This window comes from Stenella coeruleoalba (assembly GCF_951394435.1).
Source record: "Stenella coeruleoalba genome assembly, chromosome: X".
Taxonomy (NCBI): domain Eukaryota; kingdom Metazoa; phylum Chordata; class Mammalia; order Artiodactyla; family Delphinidae; genus Stenella; species Stenella coeruleoalba.
Window position 1 is genome coordinate 13,827,378 of NC_137152.1, and position 20,979 is coordinate 13,848,356.

Below are 20,979 nucleotides of genomic sequence, written 5' to 3' on the forward strand. Positions count from 1 at the left end.
ACTGCTACTCGTGCATGGAGTAATAATTCCAAAAGCAGATTTCCCCATGGGTCTGCTTCTGTCATCTGCTGTTTTGGATGCTTCTTGTTCATGCTGATTTGTCTCCTCCTTGCCTTGTTATCTTTGACTTTGTGCTGGATGTTATACTGAAAAATTGTATGTAGAAATAATTTGACAGCTTCTTTATAGAAGATTTTTGTTTGCTTATGCCAGGCACACGGGGGTGTTAGCAGTACAACAAATATTTACTGAGTATTACTGAGGCAGTAGGAATACAGTTATGAACAAGAAATGGTTCCTGCCCTTACAAGTCTTAGTCTGAAATAAGCAACAGGATTAATTTAAATAGAGCCTTTAAAGAATAATTTAGTTCACACAAGTTTGATCAGCATGTAGCTTTTCCTAACCTTATCCATCTACGTTAAGGAATAGCATGCTGGGCCATGCAGAGATACCCCAAGGTAGCAGTTCTCTTGCAGTTTTATTTCTTAGATAATTTAAGAAAAAACTGTATGAACTGACTATTGTATTTGCCATATAAAAACCTAATCAGAAATAATCAGAATGATTTTATTTCCTTTGACCAAATACCCAGGAAAGAGGATGCTTTAAAACACTTCGCTAGGGACTTCCCTTGTGGTGCAGTGGTTAAGAATCCGCCTGCCAATGCAGGGGACACCGGTTCGAGCCCTGGTCCCGGAAGATCCCACATGCCGCAGAGCAACTAAGCCCATGCGCCACAACTACTGAAGCCCACACACCTAGAGCCCGTGCTCCGCAACAAGAGAAGCCACCGCAATGAGAAGCCCGCACGCTGCAACGAAGAGTAGCCCCCGCTTGCCGCAACTAGAGAAAGCCTGCGCGCAGCAACGAAGACCCAATGCAGCCAAAAATAAATAAATAAATGAACAAATAAATAAAAATAAATGTATATTAAAAAAACACTACACTAAGGCAGTTACTAATTCATGGCAAGAATAAAACCATAGCTCACGTGAATATTATAAACTTAAATACTCTACACAGACAGACCATCTGCAGGGGCTTGAGTGCTTGTGTCTAGGTGGTGGAACCAAAGAACACAATCCTTCCACACACGAGCTCAAGAGTACCTAGTTTCAGCCCTCACAAGCTGGAGGTTGGAGCTACTATCAAAAGAGTGGATTGTACACCTGAAAACTAACACAATATTGTAAATACTTCCATTTAAAAATTAAATTTTAAAGAAGAGTGGAGACGCTGATTAGCTGAGAAGGAATCTTCTGTGGAGTGTAACCCACGCAGACCTTGATTTAATGATGGTGACCAAAACTGAATGGTCTGAGCTCTCTCTCTGGACTTGCCGTCCTTAGTCATTTCCAGGTGTTACCTCATGTTTGTTTAATGGGATGGGGGCGTTTCTCAAACAGATGAGAAATAAAAACCATGCCTCATCCCTCACTCCTGGAAAAAATACTCAACAGGAAAGCTGACTAAGGAGATTTAAGACAAACTACCAAAATTACTATATTAACATCACTAATATATTTTCTGCCTTGCAGTTTCCTCCTGTGTAATTTTTTGAAATCCTTTCATGAGACACCTTTTGTTTCTTGGAAACAGGTTCGATTTCCATGTAGGCTTTGCATTCAGGTTCCTTTTCCTACTTCCATGAGTTCTCTATTTTGCACACTATAGCGTCTTACTCGAGACCTGCACATCACTACCTATGACTGATTCTTATGACAGAGCCAAGTTAGTCTCTGGCCACATATACCACATCTGTCAAAATGATCGCTTTCAACGTGGGAGCCACAGACCCTATGAAATTATCTTCTTAAATACGATCTAGATCAAAGTTAACTGGGCCTGAGGAGATGGCATTTGCTTTGCTTAAAAGTTAATGAGCAACCCTGTCAGTTAAAATTTAGAAACGTAGAACAGAATTAGACCTTGAGTGTTCCTCCCCCGCCATAGGCTTAAGAAGAACTAGAACTGCATACACCAATGCTAAGCCTCTGATGGAACCGAGCATTCCTTGTGGTTTCCTCTATTTGTTTTCACCTATTTGCACTAAGATGGTAAGTACCCTTGAAGTCCGTGGTGTCTGCTTCCTCCTGAGATCTTGAGCATGACCCTTACTTTATTTGGGTTTCCCATCACTGTTAAGACACACAGAGCTGGTATCATTCAAGTGCACAAATAATTTGTTGAGTTCTTGCAATGAGGAGGCATTTTGCTGACATCATGGAAGACTGAAAGGAAAATTAAATATGGCCCCTGACCTCTAGGAATTCATAATCTAATAGATGAAAAGACACATCCAGGGATAATTCATGTTACAGTAAAGCAATGCTATATGGAAAGTGCTGTACTAGAGGGCTAACTGAATCCAAAGCTGACATGGTTTAGAGTTTAAAAGAGTTTCACTGTCCTTCTCAAGTAGATCCTGCAAAGGGGATTCTGGTTACTAGATTAGTCTCCTAACAGGATTGGCTACATGATTTGTGGGGCCCAGTGCAAAATGAAAATGCAGGACCCATTACTCAACAACTAAGCATTTCAAGACGGTGACAGCACGGAGCCCTTCTGAGCGTGGCGCCCCATGTGGCTACACAGGCCACATGCCCATGAAACCGGCCCTGTCTTCAAGTACAGACTATGAATATGAGGAAGGGGCACATTTGGAGCAGTCCAGAGGAGGAAATAATACACAAGAAAGTTTCTTCCGAAGAGTTCAGAGGAAAATAAACTCACTCTAAGAAGATAATTTGGTCTTTCCCAAATTAGCAAATGGCACTGGGATCTAAAAGATACAAAGTTACAATTTACAAAGACAATTTCACAGATATTTTACAGCTACATGGTAAGGATAATAGTAATAGGAACAGTAGCTGACACTAACCCACAGAGCTTCTTAAGTGCCCAGATTCTTCTAAGCCTATTATTTATATTTACTCATTTAATCCTCAAAATGGCCCTGGAAGGTAGATACTATTCTTTTCCTATCTTAAGGACAAGAAAACTGACCTTAGAGCCCCTGGTCACACAGCAAATAAGTGGTAGAAGCAGGATTCAAACTCAGTCTAGCTCCAGAATCTGTGCTCTTAACCATAACCACTACTTATGCTACTTCTCATAAAACCAAGACGCATTCTGAAGGAAGGAAGGGAGTGACCCCAATGTATTCATTCATTAATATCATAGATTTGACTTAACCAGATACTGTGTGTTGTGTGCATGTTTTTAATTTTTTCTTTTTTTGCATTTCATGTTCATAGTTTAACAGCACCCGTTCGCCCTCCCCCACTGAATGTTGCCACATGACCCCATGGAGTAGAAAGGTACTGGTTCTGAGAACGTTCCGTCACAGCCTATCCCATTCTCTCTATACACTTTCACTTTCTTCTCTCTTTCTTTATGGCAAACTGTGTTGTTTCTAACTAACTAACAGGTATTCTTTTAAATCAATTTAAAGAGCGGTATTTTCCTAACTTGAATTAAATAAAATATAAAGTAGACAGTAATATCATTGGCTTTTACATCCCCCCCTCCTCCAAGCTGCAATTAAGGCTTTGTTCAAGGCGTCACCTAACACCATCCCTGGACTCTGCAGTTTGGAGAAAAGAAATTTCAACTTGCCCTATATTTGTTAGAACTGTAAAGGTTCAGCTTCTCAAAGCAAAAGAGAACAGTACAAAAGGATTCGCCGTCAGCCAATTGTCCCTGTCACCATTAAATAAAAAGTGCTTTTGGCTGCCGGCCAGAGCCTGCAGTCAGGTCACTATTCTTTCTTTGTTTCCCAGTCCATTGTTATTCAAGGAAGGAATCGCTGACAAAATGTGGACTGTGGTGTGTGTCGGGGGGCAGGGGGTTCTCTCCAGCTCCTGCTCTCTCCCCCTCTCTGTCTCTCGGCACACACCAAACCTTTTTGTTTCCTTTTTGGAAGTTACCTAGGAAACAAAGTCTTTTGTGCTCCAACTTTATTTGAGCTATTTGCTTTGCTGGGAATCTGCACAAAAGCTGAAGAGAGAAAGAAGGTTGCAATGTTGTACTAAAAATGTTCATGGCGAACACCTTTTTCTCAAGGGGGGTAATCATATCCTGTTGGGTGTGCTGGGGGGCTTTGCAGGTACCTCTGACAAGGTAAGCAAATGCTGGGGGTTAGTTTAAAACAAGTGGCTCTGGAATCTTCTCTTTAAGGGGACTTTGACAATACGTGAAATCCTGAGTCAACAGGGCACGATGCCTCCAAATGTAAGAATGAGAATTTTTTTTTAATGATCCTGATTTTAGGACAATATTATTAAAACCTAACTGGAATAAGAGGGAAAAATGCTTATTTTACACTAACAGCCACCTCCCAACAAATTGTGGGAAGAAATAAAACTAGGTTCAGCAGCAAAAACTAAGTCTTTTAATAATCTGGTTTAGAAACCCAGCCCTGAAATCAAACTTGGGATGGAGCCTTTTTAATAATCTGGGCTAGGAGCCCAACCCTGAAATCAAAGTTAGACAGTATTAAAATCGATCAAAGGTTTGGATGGAGAATTTGCAAATATCACATAGAAGTCAAGGTCTTTAAATACACAGCTGGAAGAAAAGCTTCGCACTGCGAAGCTGAAAGAAAATAAACTAGGACTATTTTACTCTTCGGAATTTGAAAATGAAACCCACTTGAATCTTTTCCCCCAGTAACAGTATTTGTATTTTCCACTATCGTCGGTGGGAGGAGATTCTTCACTTTTGCTTTTCCACATGCACAGTGTTGACAAAATTGCATTTTAAAACGTCATTCACAAATGCCATCATCCTGCAGTAAAATTAACTCCGTGTATTTGAATCTGGCCTCTCAGATTAGGTCGGCTTGTCCTTCTGGTTATGTGTTCTGGAATGTCTCCTGACTCCAGGCTTTCTGGCCAGTTTTCCAAACCTTTTCATAGGCATCTAAATCATCTTCTCCCTTTGATCCTAGTCACCTAGAGCTTTCAAGAGTTTGAGTAGGAATTTATGGTGAGACAGCTATCCAGAAAGTGAATCTACCTCTCAGCGGATTAGAGACTCACATCTTTCTTCAGTTTGAAGTTTGGGGATTTCTGGCTACCTTGTCTCTCAATTAATTCCCTTTGACCCGAAAAGCATGTTTAGCCTATTTTTTTTCTTTTGTGTTGCTTGACTACTGAAATCGTAACTTTCAGTTAGTTGTACTTACTAACTACGTCTAGGAATTCTTCCTTTGACCTGAAAGCTTATTTCTGACCTCATTTTTCTTAACTCTGAAATATATATGTGCTTACGTATAAACCCTGATGGCTGAGTCTGAATCTGAATGTACTTCGTTTGCAGTCCCATCCCCCGGAGGACGAAGATACAGATGTCATGCTAGGGCAGAGGCCGAAAAACCCAGTACACAATATCCCTTCCACACTGGACAAGCAGACCAACTGGAGCAAAGCACTACCTCTCCCGACGCCGGAGGAGAAGATGAAACAAGATGCCCAAGTGATTTCTTCTTGCATTATTCCCATCAATGTCACTGGTATCGTTCTGTTTTTTTCTTAGGGGCAGTGGGGTCAGAATATTCCATGTATTAAATATGGTCAAAATCTGTGCTGCTTGGTGTACCAGTTAAGAATACGTTTTGTAAACACATGATACCCTTTTCATCAGAATACGACCCAGAAGATGTTCAATATGCTTTTATCAGGTTTTGAACATCAATTTGCCTATGTTCCGCTGGGCTGCTTGTTATGTAAATGATGGACAGTTTCTTTTTGGAAAAAAAAAAAAGTCACCAAATAGCTCTCTGGCCATAGCTGACTGAAATAATGGAGAAAACGGCAGTGATTAATCACATGATAATGATGCGTGGCACTGCAAGAGAGAAAACAGCAAGCCCCAGGTTTCCAAAACCGCAACTAGTGATCCTGTAGACCAACTATAAAATCTGTTTTCATGCTTCCTGGATGGAGGTAGGCTTGTTTCAGAGATCGTCTACACTTCTGCATTGATTTGGGGGGGGTTTGACCTAAAAAATACATGGATTCATAGGTGAAGGCTGAATTCTACTCTAAACGCAGCAAGCCTGGCTTCCATTCACCCTCTGCTTTCCTCCTCCTGTGTATTGAGAGTTTGGCTATTAGTCTAGGTCGAAGGCAAGCCTGTGTGGACTTTTCTTGAAAAGTCTACTGGCAGCAATTGTAAAATCCAGAATTGGTGATCTTAGAATGTGGTAACCTTAGTTGTAAGTAAAATAATGCTATAAAATATTCTAACTTTCAAAGATAGGAATTAAATGATGTACCCATTGGGCTTTCTTTAAGCATCTCTAATAGTTAAATTCTAACTTATTCTTATATTGAAAATCTCAGAATGGCCACTTTATGACTGATTTCCATCCTGGTGCCTTGTAACTAAAGATTGTATGTTGCTCGAGATGCATTTTGGACATGGCTATTATTAACGTCACTCAAATTTGTCTCATATAAAGTGGGGAGCAAATGGTGACCAGGTATCAGGGTAAATATTATTTTCTTCCTGACAAAAGGAGTTCTAGGTGATCGGCTGGTTGTGAGCTGGGACTTAATTTTCCTGATGACCTATTCAACTTGTAGGATAAAGTATTCTAAAGATGTGCACTTTATCTGATCTCCGTAATCTAACTGAGATGGCTTAGGGGAGTTCAGCTGTCAGAATGAATCATTTTGGCTCCGCTTAAACTAACTTTCAGTTCTGGGAACATCTGATTATTAGCAGCACCTGCTTTCTTCATGGCACTGTAAGTAAAGTCTTGTTTTCAAATTTAGTCCTTCGAGTATGGGTCTTGTAATTCAGGAAAAGGGAAGCTCTCTCCTGCTTTATTTCAGGAACTCTCAGACTAAAGCCTAGATTATATGTTGATTTCAAGAGCTTTAGTGAGAAAGTTGTTAACTATGTCCACATGACACAAAATACCTGTGCCTGTAACATAATTATTATGATCAAAAGGAAGGATTTTAATCTTTGGTTAGAACTAAAAAAGGAAAATTTCATTAGGAGGAATTCTGATGGTACTGAAAGTATTCAACATATGACATCTCATACAGATTTTTCAACATGAGTTCTACAAACTGTTGTCACTGTAAAGCTAAGCAGAACTCAAACTGCTTTACTGTATAGCTGAACCAAAGTTTAACATGCCGTCCTGCCCCATGTTTAACAGTCAGGATACACGAGGAAGCAACCAGATCCCAAAGCACTTTTGGCTTATGGCTTTCTGAAGCAGCGCTCACTATGAAAAGTTCCTGGTACATGCCTGTGCCAGGCAGGAGTTCAAGTTCCTCACCTCCTCCTTCATCATTCTAGTTTTGATAGGACTGCATGTAGTGTGTCAATAATGTAATTATGGAAAGAGAAACTAACAAGCGTCATGGTTTCCCCCGTGTATTTACAAAAGAAAACAGACACGTGTAAAGACTGGGAATTCCAGCTTTACTTACAATTGGTACAGAAGATAGATCCACTTAAGTGAAGAACTGAGGACTGCCTTTTATTTTTATTTTATATTGATAAGACACTGCTGCTAAACCAAAATGTGCCCAATTTAGTCAGCAGAGGAAAGTAGACAGTTACATGATGATTTTAAAAATACATCTCTAGGCTGTTGTTTCCAGAGAGAGAGAGAGGAGAGAGGAGGGGGGAGGGAGGGAGGGAGGGAGAGAGGGAGAGAGAGACAGAGGGAGAGAGAGGGGGAGAGAGGGAGAGAGAGGGAGAGAGAGGGAGAGAGAGGGAGGGAAGGAGGGAGGGAGAGAGAGAGAGGGCGGGGGGAGGGAGGGAGAGAGGGTGGGAGAGAGGGAGAGAGGGAGAGAGGGAGAGACAGAGAGGGAGAGACAGAGAGGGAGAGACAGAGAGGGAGAGAGAGGGAGAGACAGAGAGAGAGAGGGGGGGGGAGAGAGAGGGGGAGAGAGAGGGAGAGAGACAGAGAGGGAGAGGGAGAGGGAGAGAGGGAGAGGGGGAGGGGGAGAGGGGGAGGGAGGGAGAGAGAGAGAGTGTGTGAGTGTGTGAGAGAGAGAGAGAGAGTGTGTGTGTGTGTGTGTGTGTGTGTGTGTGTATGTGTGTGTGTAGGGCTTGGGCAGAGTGCAGAGTAGGTAGAGGGGAAAAAAACCCTCACAATGACACTTTTAATGCAGAAATGGGTCAGGATATGTTAGCTGAACTAATTCAGATTAACATCTTGGCTATGTACCTACTATGCAAAGATATCAGCTTCAGAGAGCCCAGAAAGAGACCAGCAAAGAGTAGTAACTAAAGGTTGTAAGTCCTTAAGGAGCCATTTCTGTGTGAGAGTGATTCTTTGATGTTATTTTTCTCTCCTCTTTCTTTTGATTTTCCTTCTTTGCTTCTTACTTTTGGCAGTGCAAGCTGTTGTGGAGAGCTGCATTTAGAAGTAAAGTTTAATGTACTGCAGCATAATTTAAATAAGAGCTGAATAAGGGCTCCCTTATATTTGTTCACAGGCTTAATCCAAACTCTTCCTTTAGTTCCAATCAATAAATATCACTGTGTTCCAAGCAAATGAAAATTTGTTTGCCATTTCTAGAGGCTAATGAGACCTATTTGTGGGTTGCAGGAGTTGGTTTTGACAGAGAGGCTAGTATACGCTGCTCTCTTGTTCATTCACAATCCGTACTACAGCGGAGACGAAAACTGAGAAGGAGGAAAACCATCTCGGGTATCCCCAGAAGAGTCCAACAAGAAATAGGTGTGGTATAAAACTATTAATGGTTAACGTTCTGTCGGGTGCCGATTATAAGGAGACGAAATGGAAGCCAGCCTTTAACCAGCTTCCTTAAAAATAGTCAACGTTGTAACTCGTAGAGGTTTTGAAATGATGTGTACTTGTTTTGTGTTCAGTAAGCCAGGTGGTATTACTTTTTAAATCTCCATTCTTCCAGGCTGTGAAGGCTCGACCTTATGGATTTAGCCATATACATTCAGATTTTATGGCTGAAATATAATATTTTGCTATTTTTAAAAAGTATTATTAAGGCAGAAATTAAGTAAAAATTAACAAGATGCAATGAAAGATTCTTTTAGAGAAATATACATTTATCTGGAGAGAGATATACTTTTATGGCATTAATTATTTTAAAAGGTAAACTTTAAGCATACTCAATTAAATATTGACTATTCATAATATGATACCCTTGGTGACGTTTTTTCTATTTTTTTCTGTTCAATGTGTTTAAGATATCTCTTCCTATGGTTTTTAAAATTATTATGATGATAGCATCTCTTGTAATTAAGATTTTTACTTCATATAATGCATTCTATGATTTCTATTTCATTATGTTTATACTGAGAAATAAAAGTGTATAGTGGCCAAGAAAATAAGATGTATTTTGGTTAAAAAAAAAATAGTAGACACTTACTGGGGCAAAGTAATTTGATCGTGAAGAGAGAGAGAATTCACAAAAGATCTAAGAGCTTATCTTCCCTTAGTATACATACACACATACATATAGTGTGTGTGTATCTGTGTATATATACAGAGAGAGAGAGAGAGAGTCAGAAAGGTAAAGGGACAGAGAGAGACCGCCCAAAGCATTTTAACTTGCTCCTAATTTTATATGCTGATTTTTTTTTTTTTCTGTAAGAAAAAACTCCAACATGCCGGCACCCAGAATTGTGGACATCTCTCAGAATGTCTGTTTATCTGCTGATGTATGAAGTATCTCACTGTGCTTTCCATGTGCCCTAGATTCTGATGAATCGCCCGTGGCCAGGGAAAGGAATGTGATTGTGCACACAAATCCAGATCCTTCCAACGCTGTCAATAGGAGGTCTGGAACCAGGGACTCGGAGTGCCAAACTGAGGACATTCTGATCGCTGCTCCATCCAGAAGGAGAATCAGAGCTCAGAGGGGTCAAAGCATTGCAGCTTCCCTTTCTCATTCTGCTGGCAACATTTCCGCATTGGCAGACAAAGGCGACACCATGTTTACTCCTGCAGTGAGCAGCCGCACAAGATCTCGGAGCCTTCCCAGGGAGGGCAATAGAGGTGGGGATGCTGAGCCCAAAGCTGGTGCTAAACCCTCAGCATATGAAGAGGGGGAGCCTTTCGTGGGAGACCAAGAAAGAACCCTCAACGATTGCAGCGAGGCCCCCAGCAGCCCGAGTGCTCAGGAGCACCAGCCTGCTTTGAGCCTGGCCTGTTCTCAACATCTTCACAGCCCCCAGCACAAGTTAAGTGAGAGAGGGAGGTCACGCCTGCCCCGGATGGCTGCCGACTCTGGCAGCTGTGACATCTCCTCCAACTCGGACACCTTTGGGAGCCCCATCCACTGCATCTCCACGGCTGGCGTCCTCCTCAGCAGCCACATGGACCAGAAAGATGACCACCAGTCATCCAGTGGCAACTGGAGTGGGAGCAGCTCCACATGCCCCTCACAGACCTCAGAGACAATCCCTCCTGCAGCCTCTCCTCCCCTCACTGGCTCTTCACACTGTGACTCGGAGTTGTCACTAAACACAGCCCCTCACGCTAATGAGGACGCCAGTGTCTTCGTGACAGAGCAGTACAACGACCACCTGGATAAAGCGAGGGGCCACCGAGCAAACTCCTTTACCTCCACTGTGGCAGATCTGTTGGATGACCCCAACAATAGCAACACGAGTGACAGCGAGTGGAATTACCTACACCACCATCACGATGCCTCCTGCCGCCAGGATTTTAGCCCTGAGCGTCCCAAGGCAGACAGCCTGGGCTGCCCAAGCTTCACGAGCATGGCCACTTATGACAGCTTTCTGGAAAAGTCTCCATCGGACAAAGCAGACACTAGCTCTCACTTTTCGGTGGACACAGAAGGATACTACACCTCCATGCACTTTGACTGTGGTCTCAAAGGTAGTAAGAGTTACGTCTGTCACTATGCAGCCCTGGGCCCAGAGAATGGCCAGGGTGTCGGGGTTCCTCCTACTCTTCCAGACTGTGCCTGGCAGGACTACTTAGACCACAGGAGACAGGGGAGACCAAGCATCTCTTTCAGGAAACCAAAGGCAAAGCCGACTCCACCTAAACGTAGCTCATCATTGAGGAAGTCTGATGGAAATGCAGACATTTCTGAGAAGAAAGAACCAAAGATAAGCAGTGGCCAGCTCCCGCCTCACAGTTCCAGGGAAATGAAGCTGCCTCTTGATTTCTCCAACACGCCTTCTCGAATGGAAAATGCCAGTCTGCCCACCAAGCAGGAACCTTCTTGGATGAACCAGAGTGAACATGGCATGAAGGAACCTCAGTTAGACACTCCAGATGTTCCACCATTCAAAGATGAAGGTGCTGAATCAACTCACTATGCAGACCTCTGGCTTCTAAATGACTTGAAAACAAATGATCCTTACAGATCTTTATCTAATTCAAGCACTGCTACGGGTACCACAGTTATCGAATGCATCAAATCTCCAGAGAGCTCGGAATCCCAAACATCCCAGTCGGAATCTAGAGCCACCACCCCCTCCCTTCCTTCTGTTGACAATGAGTTTAAACTGGCTTCACCAGAAAAGCTGGCTGGCTTGGCATCTCCGTCAAGTGGCTACTCCAGCCAGTCTGAAACGCCAACGTCCTCTTTCCCTACAGCTTTCTTTTCTGGCCCATTGTCTCCTGGAGGTAGCAAAAGAAAACCAAAAGTCCCAGAAAGGAAATCCTCACTACAGCAACCCTCTTTAAAAGACGGAGTTCTATCACTGGGTAAAGACCTTGAACTTCCAATTATACCTCCTACCCATCTTGACCTAAGTGCTCTTCATAATGTCTTAAATAAACCATTCCACCACCGTCACCCATTGCATGTTTTCAGTCATAATAAGCAAAATGCAGTAGGAGAAACACTGAGGTCAAATCCTCCACCGTCTCTTGCGATTACACCAACAGTCCTGAAATCTGTCAACCTTAGGTCCATCAGTAGGTCTGAAGAAGTTAAGCAAAAAGAAGGCAACAACACAGATCTCCCCTACTTAGAGGAAAGCACTCTCACCATGGCTGCCCTGTCTCCAGGTAAGATTAGGCCACATATGACTAAGAAATCACTATCACGTCAGTACTCCACTGAAGACACCATATTGTCCTTTTTAGACTCCTCTGCAGTTGAGATGGAATCAGATAAACTACAATTAGAAAAAAAACGTTCTTTTGATGTGAAGAATCATTGTGATCCAGAAATGGTAACCTCAGCTGGTACCAACCTTCTAGATTCAAGTGGCACAAAAGACCAAATACATATGGACAGTGAGCCTATTCCAGAAAACACACCAAGTGAAAGTTGTGACTTTCCCGCAGAAGGATTTCAGAGGGTCTCTGCTGCTCGCCCAAATGATTTGGATTGTAAAATGCTACAATGTGGAGCTGGTCCAGATGGAGCCCTAGCGCAGGTCCAGAAGGTATCTCCTGTAGACCGGGAGGAAGCTGCATACCCTGTGTCTGTGGACGTGCTCACATCTCAGTCCAACTCACCAACTAGAGTCACAGACATAAGCAATCAACTTAAGCATCAACTTGGGATGAGCCGCCACCATGACAAAGTGCCTGGGAATATCAGCTATGAAGCAGAGATATCAACTGTAAATCCATGCCCTGAAAAATGTTCTGAGCAGGAAAATATTGCTTCAGGTATTTCAGCCAAAAGTGCCTCTGATAACAGCGGAGCAGCAGAGGAGACCCAAGGAAGTGTGGACGAGGTTTCGCTGAAAGGTCAGTTGTTGACACCTTTGTCACGATGGGAAGGTGTCTCGTGGCACCTCCTGAAGTTTTTTCTTTCTTACCTTCCCCATAATACAGTACAGCCCTGGCTATTGGTTTCCCTCTTTCTTTTCACTTATTAAAACAATTAAGATAAAAGCTTTTATCATGGAGGGACTAAGTGTGACAGACAGCTCCTTCCTTTTAAAAATGGCGGTCAGGTAACTGTTGCTTAGTTGTTCCCTGAGTCAGTGAAGCCCAGCAGCGTGCTGGGTGACTTCTTCCTAAAGATGCTTTTGTTCTTAATTTAAGAATCGTCACCGAGTGATGACTCTGTGATTTCACCACTAAGTGAAGACTCTCAGGCTGAAGCAGAAAGTGTGTTTGTGTCTCCAAATAAACCTCGAACAACGGAGGATTTATTTGCAGTCATTCACAGGTGAGGCAACAATAACAAAGGTTTTGCTTCTTACGTGCTTCTCATCAAATGCAAATATGGAAAAGCCTTGGGTACTTGTAATACATTCAGCAAAAAACATAAGCAAGCAAAGTAAAATTATTTTTCCAAATCAAACTGATAGACTTATATTCAAGTTGGGAAATATGTGGCCTTATATACAGTTAGGTAGACCTCAATTGAGAGACTTTCCTAAGAACTGCTGAGGGAAGCTGTTGTTTTTTCCCCTAGGAAAGACATTCTGAAACAAGTTTTTAATTTGAAAACAATTTGTGGTCAAGTAACTTAAGGGTGAAAGCTCAAACTCTAGTGTAATCTCTGACATTTAAATAATTCCTTAACCTAAAAACACATGCTCAAAGCTATAATCCTACACTATCAGGGGTAAATGTAAGGTGACTCACTAAACACAGCCCCAAGTTTGAGACAAAACAGTATATAAACCTGCCCATTTCATAGCTCACAACAACTAATCACTGCTCTCTTTCTTCCCTCTCTTCCTAAAACTTCCATTTCTGTAGTTAACACTGCCCTTCTCTAACTGTAATGCTCCATATCCCATGAAGAGGGGATGTCCTCTAGGCTGCTTTTCCAGGATAGTGTTGCATCCATGCTGACCATTCATATTCTCTCATCTGACCCCTGGACCCCTGTGATCGAGGCCCCTATTTGCAAGGATACTCCTCACAACCTGTGATCGAAGAACGAAACAGGAACTAGCCCTCGGAAACTGAACCCATATCAGACTGAGCTATCCAGTCATAACACAGCTACTCCTTTCACAGCTGCCACTGCCTACTTCACTAGGCCTTGGTGACCTAGATGCGACTCCCAAGGGACAAAGCTTGGGGACTGTCCTGTCTACCTCATGAAGTTATACTCTTTGAAGCAAGCTCTTTAGAAGCAGCTTACCACTGTTTTTCCCAGGATCCTACTTTTTAGGGGAACTTGTGTTTTCTGTTGATGTGGTTCTCTCACAAAGAAGGAACACTGCCCTTCAACAACTTTTCTTTTAAACGAGCCAATCACAAACACGTTCTGTGTAGACCTTGGCAGGCTCACGTCTCCACTTGGAGAGTGTAGAATCATTATTTTTCTTTGTCCCTGATTATATTCTCCTCACCCCCTTTTATCCCCAACCTTAGGACAAGTTATTAAATGCTGTGAAGTTAAAAAACCAAATGCTAGTGTCTTGAAGAGTGGACAGAATGGAAGGAGTAGAGTCAGAAAGACCTGGAATTGAATCCCAATGCTGCCACTTCCTGTCCAGTCTTGAGTCAGTTAAAACCTGTGTACCTATTTCCCTTGCTGTAACTGGGGATACCTATAGCTCACATATTCAGTTTTGATGATAAAATATCATGTCTGTGTCTAGAATATGGTAGATGCTAAAAGCAGACATTAGTTTGAAATCCCTACCCTATTAGAGTGCCAGACACTGGCATACACGAGATAGCAACCACGAAGCTTTCAGTGCACCATAATCAGGCTGGAGTCCAACTGCACAACTGACATTTTCTCTAACCTACAGGTTTTTAGGCTGGTGAGAAAGCATGCTGCCAGTACGTAGCAATGAACTGGGTCATGCTGACTCAGTGACTAAGTTTACGAAATTTATGCCTGTTTATTTATCAAAAGAAATAATATAATAATGATGGCTGGGTGCCTAGGTTTGGTAGACTTACAGAGTTTGGTAATCTTAGATTTACATTTATGCAGAATTTGTTTGTTTGTTTATTTATTTACGTGCAGCACAGTGACAATAAAAATTTTCTTTTCTTGAGAGTTTATAGTGCACAGAGCTTTCAGAGCTCCAGAGGTGGTCTAGGTTTCCAGCTCCTCCAGAAAGTTGGCTTCCTGATTAATACACTGTACACAGATATTCCTGGGCAGCTATGGCAAATGGTATCTGCAGCCAAAATGGATTGACTTACTCAAGAAGTCATGTAAGAAATTTCTTTATATGGAGGAATTTTAAGAGTAGACAGAATAGTGTAACGCACCACTGCCTGCCCCCACCCCCAGCCAAACACACACACAGACATATCCATCACCCAAGCCTATCGACCGTCAGCCTATGGCCAGTCCTGTCCCATCCACACCTCCTTCCACTTTGCTCTCCTGGTATTCACTGGAAGCCAATCCCAGGCATCAGAGGATTTCATCTGTATTGCAGAGACAGGTTGAATAAAAGTGACCGTCCTTCACCACCTACACTCTAACCACGAGTCAGAGAGCAGTATTTTCTTGTACTCTTGTGAAACTTCCCAGTAAGCCCTCCCCTAGAACCTCTAGCCTCCACATTAGTCATTATTTGAAATGGTCATTTCCAAAACCTAATTCATATCCGCTGGTTACTGGAGAATTTCCCTCAGGCTGTGAGTCCTGCGAGGGCAAGCAATGTATCTTAATCCTCACCCCTACAGCCCTAATGCTTAGGATCCCATCAGACAGGGTACAACAAACTGCTCTTTAAGGAGATGGCTGAGTGTGACGTAACACTTTTAGTTTCATTAAAGTGTATGTGGACTGAGATTGTTCCTTTTCTTGAAAGGTCCAAGAGGAAAGTACTTGGAAGAAAAGATTCTGGGGACATGTCTGTTCGAAGTAAATCTAGAGCTTCCCTGGGCAGCAGTAGCAGCAACAGTGCTGGTTCTGTCACCTCAACCAACAGCAATGTGACCACCCCAAACAGCCAGCGGTCTCCTGGCCTCATCTACCGAAATGCCAAAAAGTCCAACACATCGAATGAAGAGTTTAAGCTACTACTCCTCAAGAAAGGCAGCCGCTCGGATTCCAGTTACCGCATGTCTGCTACTGAGATCCTGAAGAGTCCCATCCTGCCCAAACCTCCTGGGGAACTCACAGCCGAGTCCCCCCAAAGCACCCATGAGGCCCATCAGGGGGCACCGGGAACTGAAGCGCTGTCCCCCCTCTCTCCGTGCTCCCCACGGGTTAATGCAGAAGGTTTCTCCTCAAAGAACTTTGCCACCCCGGCATCGGCAAGGGTTGGACGTTCCCGGGCTCCCCCTGCGGCCAGCAGCAGCCGCTACAGTGTCCGCTGCAGGCTGTACAACGCGCCCATGCAGGCCATCTCCGAAGGCGAGACAGAAAATTCCGATGGGAGTCCACATGATGACCGATCCTCCCAGAGCTCAACATAGGTGGTCCACGCCAGGCTGGCTGTCAAAGGCCAAAACCTTAGTCGTATGAGGATGGAGGAACAGAACGGAAGACTGGGGAGAAGTCAGCACATGGTGGGGTACCATCACGCTTACCAACAAGTTCCTAAATATTTGCTGGGGAAATGGAAGGTGGTTTGGTCTTTCTTGATTATTTTCCATATTTTTAAGTAGCTGCACTGTCTTTCATATTTTTCTTTAGGGTAGTTTGATTTACCCAATCTCATTCCTTTTGATAATAGAGAATTTGAAAATGTCTGCTTTTCATGAAACCTAGAAAAAGTTTTCCCAGAGCTGCCTATTCAGAAAACAAAGCCCTCACTGTCATAATTCTTAAGAGGATGAAATACTCTGGAGGTTCGGTATATTTTTACATTAAAATGAACTAAAGCAAAATTTAGAAGAACTACACACATGTAAATACCATATTTTTGATAAAAATGTGTAAATAGATTTATGGATGACGAGTGGACATGTGGCCAATTATCTACCACACCAACTGCTTATAGAACACAACAAATAAAGTGTAATAACTGTATTCTGTGAATACCATTTTCGTATCAAATACCATATTTAAATGTCCACCAATATGATTTCTGAGTGATAAACCTCAAAATATGAATTTTAAACTGGTGAAATAAAGGAAATCTTGAGGTCATATAGTGAAATGTGATTAATTGAAAATAATGAATTCAGACTTAACCATTTTTGTGACAAACTGCAGCACCAAACAAACTACTGGTAACACGTGGCTGTGATTTGCCATGTGGCAATTTGGACAGAATGAAAAGCATGCTTTTGATTTAAAAAAAAAAAAATCAGTGAGAGAAATCATCATTCTCAACATAAAGCCCTGAACAACAGCACTTGACAGTGTCCTTTAAACTTCAATTTTTCAGTGGATTGCTTTAAAGAGAATGAGTAGGGAAAACAGTAGTTAATTTTAGGTTATGTTTTCTATTACACTACTGGGGACATAAACAGTCCTAATCTGAGGACTAGAATCTTTAAACTCCTTAAACAGTTGAGCAATTAGCTCCAGGTTCTTTAACGAACGAAAATAAAACATAAGCATGCCACAGAGCTGTGGATTTATCAGTAAGTACCTGCAATGAGTTTTCAGTGAAGCTTTCTCTCTGTGCTGATGAGATCCATGCTACCTAAAAATTAACAGAAATGACACTGTGAACAACGTAGTTGGGAAATAGGTATGTGTATATGCATTATTTAAATTCACTGTTAAAATGGGAATGGGGAGCAGCTCTGGTTCACAATGCTACATATAACTGAGTTTTTGTCTGATTTTACTCTATCTGCTTGATGGCAAAAGGGGAGGGTGGTGGGTGGGAAAGGAAATGTCAGGGCAAGTGCTCTGATAAAATGAAGGCAGGGAAACAAGCTGAATTACTTGAATTTTCTTGTCTTAAAACTGAAAAAAAAATGTAGTTACAAGTTGAAATCTGCAAATGGGTTTTACACCTGTGATTTTGACATGAACTGATACTGTATGAAATGATATGTCGGAAATATGAGCAGCTATGTACTTGGAATGTTTTGAATGGGAGAAGGTAGAAAGTAGAGAACTAAGAAGGAATACGGCCTATATAAAAGAATAGAATGTGATTAGAGTGATAGAACATACCAGAGTTACCAAGAAATTGATAAGCAGCTGGCTTTAAGCTTATGCAAGTGGTATTTGGGAAAGTAGGATGTGTGAAAGGGGGTTTGTGGTTTTGGTTTAGTTCATGCAATATGAAGGAGAAAGCCTGGTCTAAGAAGATGCTATCTTTCAATAGAAACACTTTTTAAGATGTTACAGAGTGAGAATTACAGAATCTGATTGCTGTTGGGTTTTTGTTTGTTTCTTTGGAAAGAAAAAAAAAATGTCTGGTTTATTCTCCTATTTGTTTTCACTATCAAGTTGTGTTTCTCAATTTCTTGTCATCCTCGTATGTAAAATGGGTGCTGGGGGTGGCGGGGTAGAGGAGGGAGAATGTGTGTGTGTGTGTGTGTGTGTGTGTGTGTGCGCGCGCGCGTGCGTGTGCAGGGATAGATAAGCTACCTGGTAAAGCGTACATTTGAACATTTACGAAGTGTTATACCTTTTACTAAAAGAAAAATGTTTGGGGGTTTGAAAAAAATGGACCATCATTTCTCATTGGAACCCATTAGTTAAGAAAACCAGCATGGTTTGACACCACATGGGAACATGAATAACTTTTTCTCATACTTTGAAAAGTACACTTGGCAAACTTTTAAAAGTAAGGTTTTTAGACAAATGCAATAAAAAAAAGTCATTTCCAGTCACAATAGGTGATTTTTTGTAATTCTCATAAAAGCAGCTCGTTTGCAGTACGGCTTTTGTGTAGTTAGGGGTTTTTTAAGCGTAAAGAAAGGTATGTAGGCTTTAAAAGTGATTCTAAATCTTGAACAGAAAACACACAAATTGGCTTTAACAAATATGTCACCTTATTATTGACATTAATTTAAGTAATGGTACTATATATATTTTAAAATACATATTGACTTGAATTGTGAGGCAATAAGAGACCTTCTATATGTAATGATCACAGAACTAACCCTTAGAATATAGTTTTACTTATTTTGTTTACTCTAAAAATTTATAGCAGAGTTTCTCTATTTTATATTTCATAGATTTAAAAAAAAAACCCAGATAAAGATGGATTTAAAATTCACTGTGCAAAAGAGTATTGAGTAACAAACTGAGTTAAAAAAAAAAGGCAAGAAATTCCTTAGTAATTCTACATGGCTTTATCACGTAGCACATAAGACCAAGATTTAGAGGGTTGTCTTCGACATCACTGCCGTCTTAAAGCAGAGTACACACATTAGGTATTGTGAACAACATCAACCCAAACTTTTCTTCTGTTGTTTGCACTGATGCTAATTTTTTCTTCTTTTGTGTTTATACAACATGTCTATGTTGTGTGGGGGAAATTTTTTTTCCTGATTTTTTTATTTTTTTTGGCTAAGTAGAGGACACGGACCAGTTGCAGCAAACAAAACACACTGTTTGCTCTTGCCAAAGTTCAGTGAGTACATTTGCTGCAGTGGTGGCAGACTGAAAGAACTAGATCATGACAAAGATTTACAACTATGAGGAAGGTTACAGTGTAACTCTTTTGGTACTAGAACCAGTTCATGCTGGCCGAAAGACAATGGTTTATGGACTTGCCTCCATTTTGTATTTTTGTAATATCTGTAAATATGAACTTTTTAAATCGTTGCAAAAACGGTTTCTTTTGTAAGATGTTTTCAACGTTTACATTCAATTCAAGCCTTTGTATATTTTAGAGCTGTGCAACACTTTAAGTCTTGTATTTATTTTTAGTAAAAATGGTGACAGTTTCATTGTGAACCCCTCTCAAAAAAAATGTACCAGAAAAGTTTGATTACCTAGAAAGTGTGTATAGAAACTGCAAATAAACGTGACTGCAATTAAACAACTGGCTGCTCTCTTCATTGCTATGTAATTGCACTCCTGGGGTTTAACAAACGGCAAGTGTTTTATAGCGGTCTGGACATATGGGAGGGGAACTGCTATGGCAAAAGTATGAGCAAAATAATAACGATAATAATGAATACTATCTCTGTAACCGGCTCCGATCTCGCTTTGTATTTGAGAGAAGAAAGAATACATTTCCAGTGTCCAGTATACTTTCCTGTACCTCTCCAGGCCAGAAAAATATTTATGGCTTTACTTTAAAGTTACCTGCTTTGCTTCTGATAATTACTCAGACTGTGCCTCCTTCCTCAGATGAATAACCTCGATGTGCCACTAAGTAATGTCATGTACCCTTTATTACGCAAACTTAGGTGCCAGATACTGTTCTAAGTGCTTTGCCTACTCTAACTCATGAAGCACCCCCCCCCACGTTGTGCCCATTTTACAGATGGGGAAACTGAAGCACAGAGCCATTTACCTGAGTTGCCCAAAGCCACAGAGCGCTTAACTGTTGGGGCTGGGGTACAAACCCAGCAAATCTGGCTCCAAGGTCTGTGTTACCTCACCCTGTGGAGAGATAACAACTTTTTAAAATAACTTTTCCCGGTATGTACCAAACCACAATTGCTAAAGCCCCGCTCCCGCTCCCTCCCCCTTCGAACTCCAGCACTGACGTGCACGCCTAGAATTGAGTCAATGTCGACGTCTGGGGTGCGTCACAGAGGGACGGGGAAGGAGGAGGAAAAGGGGGGAATTACAATAAAAAAAAAAAAGCTTCAAAGAACTAACCGAGAGTGGGGAGGCCACGCACCTAAACGCCTCACCCCCCCAGAGCCGCCTCCTTAAACCCGCTCCAACACAGAAAAAGTCGCGCGCGCCGGCGCTCCTGCACAACCGCACTAAACCCCTCTCAGCCTTAGAGGCTCGTGCTTTCAGTCTAGCACGGGGTTCCGATCCCACCGGCCCCCGCGAACAACGCCAAGCTACAGGGGCTCGGAGGCCGGAAGTGCGGCCGCCCCGAGGAAACCAAAGACTCTCCCCTTGGCAGTCGCTCTAGCGACGCCCGCTCCCCTGCAACGGCTCAGAGGTCCGCTGGATTGGTCGGCTGACGGCCCAGGCGTGTCTTGTAGCGGCCGCTGATTGGTCAGCGACCGGCTGCGCGCGTGGGAACCTAAGCATTCGG

The 20,979-nt window shown here is 42.2% G+C and overlaps 1 protein-coding gene and 1 long non-coding RNA gene across 6 annotated transcripts in view; one reads left to right on the plus strand and one right to left on the minus strand.

Annotated features, from left to right (window-relative positions):
* Positions 1 to 17,712, plus strand: part of NHS (NHS actin remodeling regulator) — a 347,396-nt gene extending 329,684 nt beyond the window's left edge. For all 5 annotated transcript variants that reach the window (XM_079911197.1, XM_079911200.1, XM_079911198.1 and 2 more), the window contains exons 4-9: positions 3,261 to 3,323; positions 5,326 to 5,518; positions 8,588 to 8,719; positions 9,719 to 12,703; positions 13,004 to 13,130; positions 15,703 to 17,712. In XM_079911197.1, the coding sequence (XP_079767323.1) occupies positions 3,261 to 3,323; positions 5,326 to 5,518; positions 8,588 to 8,719; positions 9,719 to 12,703; positions 13,004 to 13,130; positions 15,703 to 16,312 (4,110 nt within the window). In that variant the 3' untranslated portion in view covers positions 16,313 to 17,712. The remainder of the gene's footprint in view (positions 1 to 3,260; positions 3,324 to 5,325; positions 5,519 to 8,587; positions 8,720 to 9,718; positions 12,704 to 13,003; positions 13,131 to 15,702) is intronic.
* LOC307180768 overlaps positions 1 to 20,826 on the minus strand; it is a 97,327-nt gene extending 76,501 nt beyond the window's left edge. The window contains exons 1-3 of the long non-coding RNA XR_013825779.1: positions 20,586 to 20,826; positions 20,275 to 20,363; positions 17,437 to 17,490 (exon numbers count right to left, since the gene is read on the minus strand). This is a non-coding gene — a long non-coding RNA (uncharacterized lncRNA). The remainder of the gene's footprint in view (positions 1 to 17,436; positions 17,491 to 20,274; positions 20,364 to 20,585) is intronic.
* Positions 20,827 to 20,979: the final 153 nt, after the last annotated feature.